This window comes from Pararge aegeria, chromosome 25, assembly GCF_905163445.1.
Source record: "Pararge aegeria chromosome 25, ilParAegt1.1, whole genome shotgun sequence".
NCBI lineage: Eukaryota > Metazoa > Arthropoda > Insecta > Lepidoptera > Nymphalidae > Pararge > Pararge aegeria.
In genome coordinates this window covers 8,825,001-8,840,779 of record NC_053204.1, presented here as the reverse complement: position 1 = coordinate 8,840,779, position 15,779 = coordinate 8,825,001, and the positions used below count along the sequence as shown (strand labels likewise).

At 37.0% G+C, this 15,779-nt stretch overlaps 2 protein-coding genes across 4 annotated transcripts in view; one reads left to right on the top strand and one right to left on the bottom strand.

Annotated features, from left to right (window-relative positions):
• LOC120634807 (mitogen-activated protein kinase kinase kinase kinase 5) overlaps positions 1–15,779 on the bottom strand; it is a 60,808-nt gene that overhangs the window by 3,025 nt on the left and 42,004 nt on the right. Inside the window, exons 11-22 of one of the 3 annotated variants that reach the window (XM_039905616.1) lie at positions 14,692–14,742; positions 11,817–11,855; positions 9,828–10,705; positions 9,346–9,470; positions 8,976–9,057; positions 7,706–7,828; positions 6,294–6,446; positions 5,847–5,971; positions 5,069–5,201; positions 4,169–4,287; positions 3,557–3,671; positions 920–1,046 (exon numbers count right to left, since the gene is read on the bottom strand). In XM_039905616.1, the coding sequence (XP_039761550.1) occupies positions 920–1,046; positions 3,557–3,671; positions 4,169–4,287; positions 5,069–5,201; positions 5,847–5,971; positions 6,294–6,446; positions 7,706–7,828; positions 8,976–9,057; positions 9,346–9,470; positions 9,828–10,705; positions 11,817–11,855; positions 14,692–14,742 (2,070 nt within the window). The remainder of the gene's footprint in view (positions 1–919; positions 1,047–3,556; positions 3,672–4,168; positions 4,288–5,068; positions 5,202–5,846; positions 5,972–6,293; positions 6,447–7,705; positions 7,829–8,975; positions 9,058–9,345; positions 9,471–9,827; positions 10,706–11,816; positions 11,856–14,691; positions 14,743–15,779) is intronic. The other 2 variants (XM_039905617.1, XM_039905619.1) reach the window with 2 other exon arrangements.
• On the top strand, positions 1,613–3,275 carry LOC120634808. Its single transcript, XM_039905620.1, has 2 exons — positions 1,613–1,797; positions 1,904–3,275. Exons 1-2 carry the CDS (start codon positions 1,759–1,761, stop codon positions 3,239–3,241), a joined length of 1,377 nt encoding a protein of 458 aa, XP_039761554.1. The 5' UTR covers positions 1,613–1,758; the 3' UTR covers positions 3,242–3,275.

Genomic DNA, 15,779 nt, shown 5'->3' with positions numbered 1-15,779 from the left:
AGTTTATAGACGAGCGCTTGACTGCAATCACACCTGATGGTAAGTGATAGCAGCCTAAGGTGGAGCGCGCTTGCCTAGAAGATTCCCTCTTGATTTTAAGGTACTCATATTGTGGGTACTGGGGAAAACGGAAGCCGGATGGGCATTCCAGATGTATATATCTATATATATATACTAGCAGACCCCAGCGCCATCTGTCGGACAAATTTGTGAATCTAAACCATCCAGGGTGCCACCCAAACGTATACCAAAAAAATGCATTCAAATCGGTCCAGCCGTCTAGGAAGAGTTCAGTGACATACACACGCCCACAAGAAATTTATATATAAAGATATATATATATATATATATTTATATTGCATTATGAAAAAAAAGGTATATATATTTATAATGCACTGCTGACGGAGTCACCTCACTGTGACGTATTTGCGGATCCTTGGAACACCGTTTGTAACCATTGCCTACATTACAGTGAGAAATGTAATAGCACCATGTTTTTGGATTAACTATTTTTTTGATATTTTGATAAGATAGTATAATTACTATTAGGTAAAACTATTGTAAAGTTGATTGAATTGTTGTAATTATGTTTTTAATTTCTGTTTTTATTTTTGTATTTTTTTTTTTTATTGTTCTCATTTTTATCTGCTATGTATTTGTTTAGTGTAATTGGTGTTAACCGTACTAATTGAATTAAAAAATAAATAAATATTCTTATAATACGTCTATCTTTTCAATATAACATAATAGCCTATAACAGTCCACTGGTGGACTATAGGCCTCTCCCAACGGGAGGGTATGCCCATAGTCACCACGCTGGGCAGACTGGTTGGTGATCCCAGTAGTAGTAGCAGCACAAAAGACGCTGCTCTTCACCGCGTGGTGCAGTTATATAACTGATAAAATTAATAAAACTCACTTGTCATGTCCAAGTAGTCTGTAGGCACGCGAGTGATCTGTGATCTCTTGCGTGACATCCGCGTTCCGTAACGACCGTCCCTGAACGCCGTGCCGGTGGAAGGCCAGCACGGAATCCGCTAGACACACTGGAACACAAGAAAGAAAAAAAATAACAAAAAAAACAGTTAATACATAATATTAATAATTATAATAAACATATATACAAAGTAAGAGGTAATTCAAATTCAAATTCAAAAATATTTTAATCATGTAGACCTTATTACAGGCACTTATGAAGTGTTCATACATTTAACATGTAATGTTAGTGATGGTGACAACTGCATTCGTTAACTTAACACTATAGCTACGAGGGTTCCAAACGCGCCCTGGTCTAAGAAGAGCCCACAACAAACTTAACCAGTTTTTTTTTTTGTTATCACCATCTCACAGTCTAGTTAATGTTGAGCTATGAAGTTAGAGCAATTCGTACCCAAGCTTTTTTATCATACATGTAATCCTTAATATTATAATAGGATTTTTCTAGCTAGTGGCAGAGGTAGCTTGTGTTATGGGCAAAAAGACGTCCGATGAATAATTTTACACCATACTCTGTAACAAGTTAGCCCGCTTACATCTTACGACTGTACATGTACTGTACATTACGGTAAGATTGCAGTCACGGGCCAACTTGTAGTGGAATAATAGTATAGATACTTCAACTCAGTTGTGCGCGCGGCCCTATGTGTGCGTGCGCTTGTAAATATACAACTTTCATTCGTGTGGCAGTGACGCGGCAGTCGTCGTTCGAGCAAGACGTGTTCCTATCGCTTTTTCTTACGGGTACAGTCGTTTACGAAAATGTCTAGTTCTTCACGGAAAAAATGTTTAAGGAGTCAGGTAAATATTTTTTATTTTTAAATTTAGATGTAATGAATAGGTATTTATTATGATTCTATATACGAAAAAATATATCCTTGTTGACGTTTACGTATTATTGTTTTAGACTCGAGAAACCATTGCTAAGGTATACGAATTTCTGAAAATAGATGCGAGAGATATATTGGAACTAGTAAGTGATCCAGTTTGCAGTGCAAGTCCAATTTTAATATCGAAACTAAGTGAACATTTAAATAGCGTACGGAAAAGAACAGCAATGGCAGTGGGGGTATCAGAGAGAACAGTTACTAATATATTGGCTGAAGGAAAAGAATCTGACTCTAAGTTTAAATCTCCGCATAAAGACCGTAAAAAACGTTTAAAGAAGTTAGAATTAGACAACTTTAACGTTGATGTTATACGTTCCACTATTCAAAATTACCATTTAGAACATCGTGAGTTACCTACCTTGCTAAAGTTGAAAAGAATATTTCAAGATAAACTTAACTATGATGGAAGTATTTCGACTCTGCGTACAGCTTTGTTAAAGTTGGGATACAAATGGCGAAAAACTGTGGATAACAGACGTGTTATTATAGAGCGGCATGACATCCTAAAACTACGATTTTCCTACCTAAAAAATTTACTCAGATACCGTCAAGAAAATCGGTGTATCGTATATACAGATGAGAGCTATATCTTAACTAATCATGTTCAAAACAAAGGATGGGGTAATAAAGATGGACCACCTTTAAAGAGAAACCTGTCGAAAGGACAAAGAATTATCATTGTGCATGCTGGTTCAGAACAAGGTTTCGTACCTAACGCACTATTGACATACAAAGCAAATAGTGTTTCTGGTGATTACCATTCTAACATGAACGCGGAAAACTATGAAAAGTGGCTAAAAGAACGTCTAGTACCGAATCTTCCACCTAACTCTGTGGTTGTGCTTGATAATGCCTCATACCATAACGTTCAAAATGACAGAGCCCCAAATTCGAATTCCAAAAAAATAGAAATGCAGAGATGGCTGACAGAAAAAAATATAGCTTTTAATCAAGATATGAAAAAAATTGAACTGTATGATTTGATTAAAAAAAATAAAGAAAACTATATCTGTTACAAGATTGATGACATACTTCAGCGATATGGCATAAAAGTTCTTCGATTGCCACCATATCATCCTGAACTAAACCCCATAGAAAATGTGTGGGGAATTTTAAAAAATTATATTGCTTCGCGTAATGTCGACCAAAATGTGACGGAAATAATGAAACTCATAAATGAATGTTTAAGTCAAATTGATGAAGGGATGTGGGGTAATACTTGTCGACATGTACAAAAGAAAGAAGAAGAATACTATAGACATTTTGACATGGAGTCAGAATTCATAATTAACCTTGATGAGAGCAGCGAATCCGAAAATTCATCATTTGATTTTTCAAGTAGCGATTCAGAATAATGTTCAATAAATAAACATTAAATTACCAAATAACTGTTTTTTTAAAAAAAAACCCGTATATAACCCGTAAATAACTGTATTTGTATTTGTACCCGACTGTACCTCTTGTCACGCACACAAAGTCACTGTATATGTACAAGGTTTACCCACACATAGGGCCGCGCGCACAACTGAGTTGATGTATCTATAGAGTGAGTACAAACAGACTGACTTGACGTTTCAAAAGTGCTAATAACCTGGGCCTACTTGAAATATATAAATTTGGAGTTTTATTAAATAAAAAAAAATACTAAGAATAAAAAATATGCAACTCACGTATGCTGTCTATGTGGAAATCGAACTGTATCCTGGATGGTAGTTTGTTCCGCCGTCTTTCCCCGCCGGGCAATACAGGGATTATGTCAACAACGTTCTCGTGGCACACTAGCACCTGGACAACATAATGGCTATTTATGCAACTACTACGTAATGAGGGCCAAATGCCTAGACACATATAAGTCGCGCCATTAAAGAAAGATTAGATGCTTTCTCTTTCGCAGTATAGACACTTCAAACTTATAACAGCCTGTCATTTTTCCGTCGGGATCCAAAAAGTCACTTTATTTAACCGCCAAGAAAAACATCGTGAGTGAACTGTGAGTGAGTGACCCGTATGAGAGTTCTCGATCATATCTTCAAATGCGTAAATAAATAAAATAAATGCGTGCGAAGTCCACCAATCTGCTTTTGGCCAGCGTGGTGGATTACCTTAGCTCTTCTCATTTTGAGAGGAGACCCGTGCCCTGTAGAAAGCCGTTAAAGGGTTGAAGTGATGATGATGATGAATATAATAGTGCCGATCTCATCACCCACTGTTCTACAGTTTGACGGAATGTTTCTGATTTATTTTACTGTAGAAATTGCTACTGAAAAAAAAAAAAAAATTACAGCATCCTTGTTCAGTTGGTGAACAGCTCTCAGAGTATGCAGACGTTCCGGTCGAGGTATCACAGTGTTCGAGCCACCGGGACACAAATCCAGCTCGTCTGAGTGGAACCAAGTCGCTCCTGGGGACAAATTGAGACAGGATTAACAAAGAATTATTAAAAAGGAAAATAATATTTAAGAACCAACAGTTTGTTTTTGGCAATTTTTTTTTTTTTAATTTAGCTCTAATCTGGTCTGGAGGAAGGCATCGGCAGTGGCTAGTTATCAGCGTAACAACAAAGACGTGCCGCTAAGCGATTGAGCGTTCCGGTACGATCTCAGTAGAAACCTCAGCAGGGTGATAACGTATCTCACGACAGGCGAAAATCTTGAAATATTTGCTTTTAAACGTCATTTTGTATTCTTGGTATGCAAAAGTGACGTTTGACGCCAATGATCGCGAGATTTACGTCTGTCGCAAGCCTGTCGTGAGATAATTAGGAGTTGTATTTTTATTAGTTTTAGGTCATTTTTGAACTATTCACACAACCGTTGGTTTCCAATTAAAGAAAAATAAATAAATGAATATAAATAAATTAATAATTTAGGTTATATTTGCCTATCATCACAGTATTTAAAATTTTTGTCATATGGGTATTAGGCCTGAATTAAAAGCATTTATTATTATGCAATACTCCCTAAAAAACCCGTTACCATCTAAGACTGCGTCTTCACATATACATACGATCAGACGAGATCAGGTGAGATTGCAGACAAGTTAGATAAATGGTGGACTTTTGTTTTTGTCGTGGTAAATGCGTTAAGCTACCTCCATCCTTTTGGGCTTTCACGCTTAAGATGGGATCTCATTAAGGATAATTAGACAGTAGGGAAGACTCGATGGCCCTAAGTAGCACGTACCAGAGTTGATGTTAACAAGGTTGAGCCGTATTGGTTTCCTCGTGACGCCGACACACAGCAGCGGGTACTCTAGCTCCGGTGTGATGATCAGCTCGAACGCGAGGAGAGGCGACGGCAGAACGCAGTCTATATTCTGTATAAAAATAATTAAAATAAGCTATAATATACAACTTTTATACTCGCACTTCACGCTCGTGCGAGCCACTCGGCCAGTGTCGTCGAGAGTTAGCTATCCACACACTCAGGTAACACAGTTGTCGCATGATCGCATAACCTCGTTAGGCATCACATAAGAGTTCGTGAAACATTTTTTTCTCTAAGAATCTCCTAAACCACTAGTCATCCGATTATAGCGTTTCCTACGTTTAGTGAGAACGGATATTAAATTATTAATAATTTATGTAGAAAGTTACTTCTTACGAAATTTTTTGTTGCGTAAACTTCTAGATATTTATTACGCTGCGTTGTATCGACAGTCTACAGCCTAGTATGAACTCCAATATACTCATAACGCCCTGGTACTACAATCGCCGTATAAGACTCTTTCCGTATGGCGTGTGGTGGTGGTATCAGAATACAGTTGTCACCAACCCTCCTCAACCCGCGAATGTCGTACGAGGCGACTAAGGGAATACAACAGAGAACGGGCAGACTCTCTGTGCTACTACTACCATCTGAAATCACTAACCCGTGGTGATTAGAGGCAAACTCTTCCGTTGGAAGAGGCTTAAAGTCCAGCGGTAGACTGTTATAGTCTATAGTAGTCTATAGTACTGACCTTCAGCAACATGAACTTCCTCAGAGGGTCGTACCACTGCATGAGGAACAGTCCCGCGGGCGACGCACCGCACAGGTACTTGTAGCCGTTGTAGGGGTTGCGTGCCACAGCGCACCGCATGCAACCTGTACAAGCACCTTTAATGTACAATACTCAATGGAAAGGGGATTCTATGTGGTAGTTACCGGGCACAAAAGTTGTCAAAAAAAATACGCAGTGACAACCATGAACAACAGGGACTTTTTTTGTTACAAAGTTTACCTGTTCAATGTCTACAATTTATTGGTAAAAATATTAAGAAAATTAAATTAGTATAAGAAGAATCCTATATCAAGTGACAGCGGCGCGGCGCGACGGCGGTGTCAATTCAATAAATTGCGGTGGTAAAAATAATAATTAGAACAGCTGTTTACAAATTTCTAAATTTTATAAATTAAAAGTACCTACCTCTAGTATCAGGTACCCGTGTGGTAGGTGCGAACCTTCGCGGCAACAACCTCGGCGGCAACACCCTTAGTGATCGCGCTCCACCCCCTCTCCCTCCTCTACCGCTACCCGATAGTGCTAGAAGCTCATGCCGGTAGAGGGAGGGGGTTTTGCCTAGAAACACATGAGGAAAAAATTGTTTTAACACACTTGCTTAAAATGTTCTACTTTGTAGTCATATATCCTGCGATTTTATGCACAAGTGTTTTAAATATTACCATTTTTTTTTTCAATTTACTGCTGTTCCTAGCCATATATATAACCAGAGTTTTGATTTATTCTTTTCGTCATGTAACTGCTTAACATATAAAACATAATAAAAATGCTTATATATAGGGCCACCACATTCTGTGTAATATATTTATTATTTATTTATCATAAGGTATTTTAGGACCTACCAATCAATGCATAAGTTTAAAGAATATGTTAAAACACATTTATTACAGCGAGGTTACTATACAATTGATGAATTTCTTAATGACAAGGTTGCTTGGAAGCATCCGACTCCGCTTTCATCTCTCAAAAGATAGAAAAATTAATGTTAGAATGTAAAATGTAAATAGTTGATGTTGGAAAAGAGCATCTGCTGAGTTTCTTGCCGGTTTCTGCTTCGTAGAATGTACCTCCCGAACCGGTGGTAGAGTCAGTGCAAACAGACAGATTTGACGTTTCAAAAGTGCTCGTATTAGACCTACTTGAAATAAATGAATTTTGGATTATTATAATGCCCTTTTAGATCGCGGTTTCAATATTCAAGTCTGCAATTTTAATCTTTAAAGGGCCTGCCTCAATACTAGATGTACTTGTGTAGATTAGTTTATGTATTAGTATTTAGATATTCGTATGTATTTATTTTATATTTCGTACCACCTGCAGTTACTTCTCCTCTTTTTTTCCTAATTCTAAGGTTGCCTGGCAGAGATCGCTACTAAGCGATAAGCCCGCCTTTTGTATTCTGCTTCTGCTTTTTATGTTTCTTTTTTTTCTTGTATAGTTCTTAATGTGGTATACAAATAAAGAGTTATAATAATAATTACCAGAAACAATTAACATCAAGTGCCAGATAGCCTCAACGTAAGTTTTGTCACTTTTTTACTTAAAATGCCGTGTTTTGACAGATCAGAGACAGTTGTCACCACCCATCCTCATCCCGTGGTTGACTTCGTTCTGCCTTATAGGCCTACGGGACTACGCCCCTGGCCGTACCCCTGGCCCCCTTAGTGGACCGGTAATGGGTTGATGTGATGACGATGACGATGAAACACATATACAGAAGAAACTTAGAATAGAAAAGTTACAGTTTATTTGTTTACAGTTTACCAGTTCACTTGTTTCCATTCATTCATTCATCTCTTCTAAGCGATAGAACTCACCGGAGAGCGACATAAGAACGTCTTTTATGACGTGCATCCATATCGTCCGCCGCGGGCACAGTTGGTCCATAGCGGTCTCGTGCAGTTCGTTCATGTTCAGCGTGTAGATACCTTCTTCGGCGCCTGCAGTACAAACATTGACATGTCAAACGAGAAGTAGATCTTTATACTCTGTGGTGTTCATACAAACACGTTAATATGAACACCACAGAGTATAAAGATGGTAACATCAAGGATTTCTGAGTGCCTAGTAGTGAAAATGTTTGTGCAATGAACATGAATGTTTTTCAGCGTCTGGGTGTTTATGTGTGTATTACAAGTATTTATATTATTCATAAAAGTATTCATCAGTCATCTTCGTACCCGTAACACAAGCTGCGCCTACTTTGAGGCTAGCTGGCGATGTGTGTATTGTCGTAGTATATTGATTTATTTATTTATATTGCTGTGAAATTTCAACCTACATCTAACCGTAGCCTAAAAGTAAAAATCCTATTATAATATTAAGGATTAAACGATGAAAAAGCTTAGGTGGGAATTGCTCCAACTTCATGGCTATTGATTAATTGACTGTGCAGTTTATCCTCAACGGACAAGATGGTCGTAACAAAAAGAAAATACCCGGCTAAGTTAGCTGTGGGCTCTTCTTAGACCGGGGCGCGTTTGGAACCCTCGTAGCTTTGGGTTTAAATTGGCGAACGAAGTTATCAAATTACCTCAAATTTGTTTTAACATAATAATATTTAGTTATATAAACATATCTACAATTAGAAAATAATGTGATATCTGGCCGCCCGTAAGAGTAACGAAGGGTTGCGGTGTGCTCACGACGCCTTCGTTAAGCCGTACGGGCTCTGCTAACGCACCGGTACTTTCAATGAGTATACGAACAAAATGATATACTATACACTCAATGACTAATTACACATATAACATTAATGAGTAATACACAGTACCCAACAGGCTAGTCTACGCATAGTGCGTGATGCCAGTAGCGCAAATCGCTACTCGGCTCCAAAACATGGTTGTAGAAATATTTCCTATTGAACGGTTTAGGAAAGGCGACCCCGCACCGGTAAACGCAGCGTTGCTCGATCAACCAGGTGGACATACAACACCAAACGAGTCGCGGGACGCCTCCGGAAACAAGCGGCGCAGGATCGTGGATTTTGGAAATACCCTCCAAAAGCCCTATGTCCCGCAGTGGACGTCAATCAATTGAAGTGATGATGATGTTGATTGAAGCGAATTACAAAATGGTGAACGTTACCTATAAGGATATGTTGATCCCTGGTGTCGGGGTGTATCCAGGACGCTGTGCAGTTTATCCTCAACGGACAGCCGTTGAATACCTGTAATAGTATTAATGTACAAACAGTAAGAATTTTTAGACACCGCTTCAACTTATGATCTTTGGTAAAATTATCAAAACACTTTTTTACTCTTATTATCAATAATCAGCATTCTAAGTCTATTAGAACTAGCATGCACTGAGAGAAATATCAGCGCGATTATTTTGCGTACAAAATTTCGTGTAGCACGCACTACGTATAAATTTCGTCGCTGTTTTTTAACAGATTTTTTTTTGGGAGAAAAAACAAAATACAAAAAGTAAACTGAAGCTTTGTTTAGTTGCTTACCTTGGAAAAGCAAGCTCCCATGTGCACTTTGGGTGTAGGAGGGAGACCGTTGGGTGCGGGGCGCGGAGGTGTCCGGGTTCGACGACCACGCGCCCTTCTCGGAGGTACTGGTGGGGTACTACTGACTATAAAAAGAAATTATTCATGTGCCTGAGTCAGTACAAGTTAGTAAAAATCTGCTCTGTCTTTCCTAAAATCAACCAAAATTGGAAAACCGTATTTGAAGTGTTGCAATACAAAAAAAAAACTCTGCTCATATTTTCCAAAACTCAACCAACATTGGAAGACCGAATTGGAAGATAAATAATATAAATCTGAAAAATATTTATTATATTATTTCCAAAAACCCAGAGGCTGTATAGAATTAAACATTAACAATCACGATGGAGTTTAGCTCAGATATTTACACAGATCGGAAGAATTACAATTTTACACGGAAATACTATTTTTTATGGAATACCAAAATTAAAAAAAAATCTTACCATCTCCATCAACTTTGGCCTTATCTCTTTGACTGTCCGAAAGGCTCCTTTGCCGTTGGCTGGTTTTCACCTCCTCAATCAACTCCTTCTGTCCATCCCTACCATTTTCTTCGGCCATCTTGAATATCTCATCAACCGATGACGTTTTCCTCTTATTAATACTTTCTAACTCGCATTGGCAGAATTGATTCAAATCGATGCCAGCTGTCACAGAATCGGAATTATGTCGATTATGTCTCTTCCTATGCTCATAACTCTTGTCTTCCATATCTAAGCTTATATCGATTCGTCTGCACAAATCGTCGTCAGATGTCGCACCGTTCTCGATTCTGTCGGTATCCGATATCCGTAATCGATTCGTTATTTGTAAAGCTCTGAAGTTCGATATCGATATTTTCTGTTTTTTGCACGTCTCGCAATAAACGATTCCTGAATCCGAGTTCTGATTTGAGCAGTGTCTATAGTAGCTTAGAATATCGCCGTTGGAATTGCACGCGTCGCAGGAACATTTCGGCGCGACTGATCTTTGTAGATCACTCAGCGTGTTGTTCTCTCGCGCCTCAGGTTTTGGACATAGACCACATTCGCAATTCGTGTTCCTTATTTGCGTATTGTCGTTTACGATTTCGGAATCATGTGCGTCTACGTACAGTATATCGTTTTCTGGTTTCCTCGATATAGGATCGTCAATGGATATGGAGGATGTAAGTGGCGATTGGTAGTTAGATGCGAGACTTTGGTAAACATTTGTTGTGGAATTATTTAAAAAGTTCTGCTTTAGTTGTATGCATTGGGACAAATGTTGGTCGTGGACAGACAGGCCTGAATTCGAAGCTTGGGTCAGTGATACGTTTTCCGCGGTCAATGGTAGTGTTGCCCTGTAATTATATAATTAATTGCCATTTTGGTAGCTTTTTTTTGGTAGCTTTTAGTTGGAAGCTCGGGAGATGCTTTGTTAAAATGGAAGCTAAGGTTCAGTGCTGTTAGACACAAAATGGTATTCTTTTTTATATTTTATTTTAAAGCATTTTTATATATTTTGTTAATTGAATAACAAGTGGTGCTTGTGGGACAAAATACGTTTATAAATAAACGTGGAAAAGAGAAAGAAAGTGTTCCAATTTTGGTTAAAAACTTTATAAAGCTTCATTTTATTGGTCTAGCATACTTTAAAGTTCAAACGTAAAATTAAACTGTATGCAAATGCAAAGATATTTTCATTTTTTTTACTATATAAAACCCAAATTCGTTGCATTCAAAAATTAATCAGTATAAAATTATAACTAATTTTACAAAGACATGCTATGTGAATATATTCCAACGTCTAAAAGGCAGTTGAGTACAGTATAGTAAGAAAACAATGGAAGTAGACAGTTACGTGTTCCGATATAGTTATAAGCTGTGATTTCAACACTAAGTCATCTATATATACGGTTCAGAATAATAAACAGCAATGGCATTGTTGTAAAACACACACGAGATGATTATTATTGAGAAAGAAAACCGTGAAAATAGTTTTTACATTGAAGCGTAATATTTCTTTTTCTTTTAGATAATATTTAACTGATATTCCGATAACGTTCCAGATATGACTGCAAGTATGTAGAGCTTACAACTTTTTATCTTAAACATCATTTTTGAGAAACTTTTCAAAAATGATGACAAATTCTCAACCTTAAGTTATTTTTAAATAATAAGTTTGATTGCCGTTTATTTTAGTTTAAGACTCTGGCTCCGTAGCTTACCACCCTACAAGTCAGACGTGCCGCCAAGTTATTTAGCGTTCCGGTACGATGTCGCTTAGATCCCGAATACCCCTATTCAGAATCTACGCCCCAGCTAAACTGTGAAACACAGCTAGCCTTTTTTATACTTTTTGTGATAGCTCAAAGACAATTGTTTAAGTTTATTATTCTGAACCGTTTCTAAAACCACTACAACTATAAAATATATCAACAGAAACGCGCATGCATTGTGTGTTCATGTTACCTGAGCATTAACTCTTCGTCAATATATTGCAAGAGGCTCCTAAAACAAGAGAAACCACGTACAGACATGTGTTGTGCACGCTGTTTTGTTTTGAACCTTATCTATAAGACATATAGTTTAAATTCGAACAACAGGGTTTTGTGTAGTTAAGATGAACAAAGAATGGTTTGAGGTTGACCAAGTACAAGCTGTTTTGTACTTTATTGTTACTAAATATGTGCTTTAGAGTCAATTAACAATGTTAGATGCTGTTACGATGTATATAGTTCGGTTTGAGGATTAACGTGTGCACGCTGTTTTGTTTTGTATCCTAGTGAGTTAAGATATAAAGTCTAAACTCTAATAGCAATGTTTCATGTTGTTAAGATATACAAAGTTTGGTTCGAGGTTGAACCTGTCGCGTGTTTTATTTTTCACTTTATCGCTATTGGAGTATGGTCGGAAGTAAAAAAAAATGATTGACGCTGTTAAGATATACAAACATAGTTTCGTTTAAGATCGAATGTGTGCACGCTATCTTATTTTGTACCTAATTGATAATAAATATAAGGTCTGATTTCTAATACCAGTGTTTGATGCTGTTAAGATATGTACACATATAGTTCAGCTTAAGGCCGAAGGTGTGCACGCTGTCTCATTTTCTACCTAATTTTAGATAGATATAAGGTCTGATTTCTAATAACAGGGTGCACTCTGTTTTTTATGCCTTATTGTACTAACATATGAAGTCCAAAAACAATGCATTATGTTCATAGGCTGGTTTTGAGGTATAGAACACGCCACGAAAGTTGAGTCGACACGGACTACGTTTGTGTGTTAAGACACTTATCACTGTGTCTAATTTTCCTTAAGCTTATCAAGTCTATTTTTAGTCCTTACATCAGATGCGAAAGAGTACGTAGTGAGTTAACTCGGCCGCCTGAAGGAGCAAGTAATTTGGTGCGGTGTGAGGATTGCGGTTTTCCAAGTACGTCGGTTCAGTTTGGTTGCGCACCGATACTCTCAATGAGTATACAAACAAGTTGACTAGCTATTTATACATTTCCTCATATAGTACTCGAACCGCACCGAAGCTATAACATTAATTCTCACTGTGTCAACTTTCGTGACGTGTACTGCCCGCAATATAGTTTGTTATTGTACAATTTATATGTATGTCACGGAATGGTTGGATGAATTTAAAGCCAATGTAACGACGCTCGTTTACAACTCATACAAAATCCATGCAAAAAACGAACATTCAACACTTTTATGTGTCTCTCTATACGTGAGTGCGTTCTTCTAACATTTTTTGTAAAACATCAAATCATCGCCAGACATTCTATTGCGAAAAGCCTTTGAAATAACTGCAAAATTATAAGCAAAAAGTTACACACAAAATAAATATGTACACGGCAACATTTCTTATCGTCTGTTGGTGTTGTGAATTAACTTTATTAAGACCTGCCGTTAGGCCTCCTCTCTCATCTAGATGAATTAGAGCATTGACCCATCATACTGTTCTAAAGCGGGTTGGCAAGTTTTAATGATTATTATCACATGTTGTTCGTAAAAAAAATACCATACTTAATGTGCTCTCTCAGGCATAAGGTTGGACGCCGCGAATTTCCTAACTCAAGGCTGGAATGAGATTTTCTACAAAGAAAAACTCAATATGCCCGTTACGGGATTCGAACCCAGGATCTCATTATCTTGTCAATTATCAATAAATTACAGTATGGAAAGTACATCAAAAATATTGTTAGTCAGAAAACAAAAAAAAAAAATCAAGTAATAGAAGAGTTATAACATACAAAGTTAAACAATTAAACCCGAATAATAACGTCAAACACTAAAATCATTAGTGAAAAACTTAAATAAGAAAACAAACATATGTAGACAAAAAAATTGCAGTTATTTCTAAGAAGCTACAAATATAAATCAATGACATCGAAAACTCGCTAATAAACAATATTAGCCACACACATCCAAAGAATTTTGAAAAAATAAATGAAAAAGTCTATCCTCCAAACCTTTCTCAAAATTAACCTGAGTGCCTAGTAAGAAATTTTCTACCTAGTTATTCGATCGAGTGAGATTAAACTACAATTTGTATGGAAAAAGCATTATCTAGTGTGATTCTGTTCTCTAGTATTGTCTTTCGGTTCCATACATATCGGAGCTAACTTTAACGCGATCGAAGAAGTAGGGAATCTCACTATAGGCACTCTGTTAGAGAAAACCGCAGACCGAAGTTAACGCAAGAGTAAGTAATAGCGTATTCCACGATAACATCGGATACGATATAATATCGGACGTCAATCCAATATGAGGCGCATATTAAAAGAAAAATACTCAGGAAGCAAAAGCCCGAACGTCTCGCTCGCTCGTTTCACTTTTTACAAGCTTTCACTTCAAATCGAGTGCTGAACAAAAGACCAAGCGTATGGAATCTTCGCCTCAAAAAATTCAATCTATCTTTTTTTCTACGTTTTGCCAATTATACAGGGATTTCACAGTTACAATTATCTCTATTATCCTTCAAATTATGGCACACCTAAAGATTTTATTTAAAACAAAAATTCAAGTCTACAAACACCCAATTTTTAACGAAATTTCAAGTCTACTTTTCTTCAAATGGGCTAACCTCCTAGCTCCTATACCGTATCTAAACCTGACATCTATGCGTGCATCGCCTTTTTTTAGTTCATACATACATTTATTTTTGTTGCCAATCGCATAGCACGCAACTTTAATACAACCACGTGTTGCTCTTTCATCATTTATATATTTATTTACTAAGTACCGGTTCGGCGTCCGACACGATATCGTAACGGATGTACCGTGGAAACGCACTTTTAGGAAAAGATTTGGAAAAAAAATTGACCTTATATACCTCAAACTCATTCTCATAATATCATCACCAGTGACGACCCGACACCACTTGCTATAACATAAATAATATTATATATTTTATATATATAACGGGTTAAGGAGCCTGAACTCCCTCCAATGATTGGCACCTCTTTTTATGTTTTTTTTAAAGAAAATATTTTAAAATAAATCAAGCAATTCGTCATTGTTGTGTGTGTATGTATACATACAATAAATACATTTAGTGTTTTTCGAAGTATAACTTCGAAAGACGCGTACCTACCTAAGTATGAAGTATATACTAAAATGGCGACTAACTCTACATTGTTGCAATTGCAAAATGGTTTTATAAAACATCATATAAAATGAAAATCTTGTTCAACAATGAAATATACAACTTCAAGATCTATGTTTATTTCCTTTTACGCCCAAATCTCTACCAAATTGTACCAAAGAGTGTATTTTAGAGCTTTTGTGTTTATATCTCTGTAACAACTTTTTCTTTGGTGTACTATAAATTGTATTCATACAATAATTCATTCGCTTCAGCCAATGATGAATGACAGTTTATGTACTCAGGAAATGTGGACACTTCAATGGGGAATTAGCACGTTCAAGCTATATGACCATGATACTTTGGTTCCTCAATATTTGTCATTCATTGATTGATTTCAAGAAGGCCTGTTTTAAAACAAATTTTAGAAAGTCAAGTCTGTTTGTTTGTAGTGACTCTACCACCGGTAAAGAATGCAGATTCCTCCGCTGAAAAGCAGATAACAAACTCAGCAGTTTCACTTTGGAAACATGTAATTTTTATAATTTATCTTCAGCTCTATTTAATAGCTTTTTGAGCAACCCAAATCTACGTGATGCCCTAGAAAATGCACTATTGATTAGAAGATGCTAATATTATAGGTTTCCGAACGAAAGCCGAAAGGAATCAAGATCCGTGATATCTTTAAAAGGTGCTATTGGACAATATACGAATTCAATTTAAGAAATATGTTGGAATAAATCCTTGTGGTGACGACATATCGGAATCAAGTTGTCACAACCACTCCTCCTCCGAGGTTTTCGAACGAGGCTAACAACGAAATGTAACAAAGAACG

Excerpts from the sequence above, each read along its gene's own strand:
- LOC120634808 (XM_039905620.1), top strand. The coding sequence starts at position 1,759 with ATGTCTAGTTCTTCACGGAAAAAATGTTTAAGGAGTCAG. Across the intron at positions 1,798-1,903 it reads AAAAATGTTTAAGGAGTCAG|ACTCGAGAAACCATTGCTAA; the intron begins GTAAATATTTTT and ends TTATTGTTTTAG.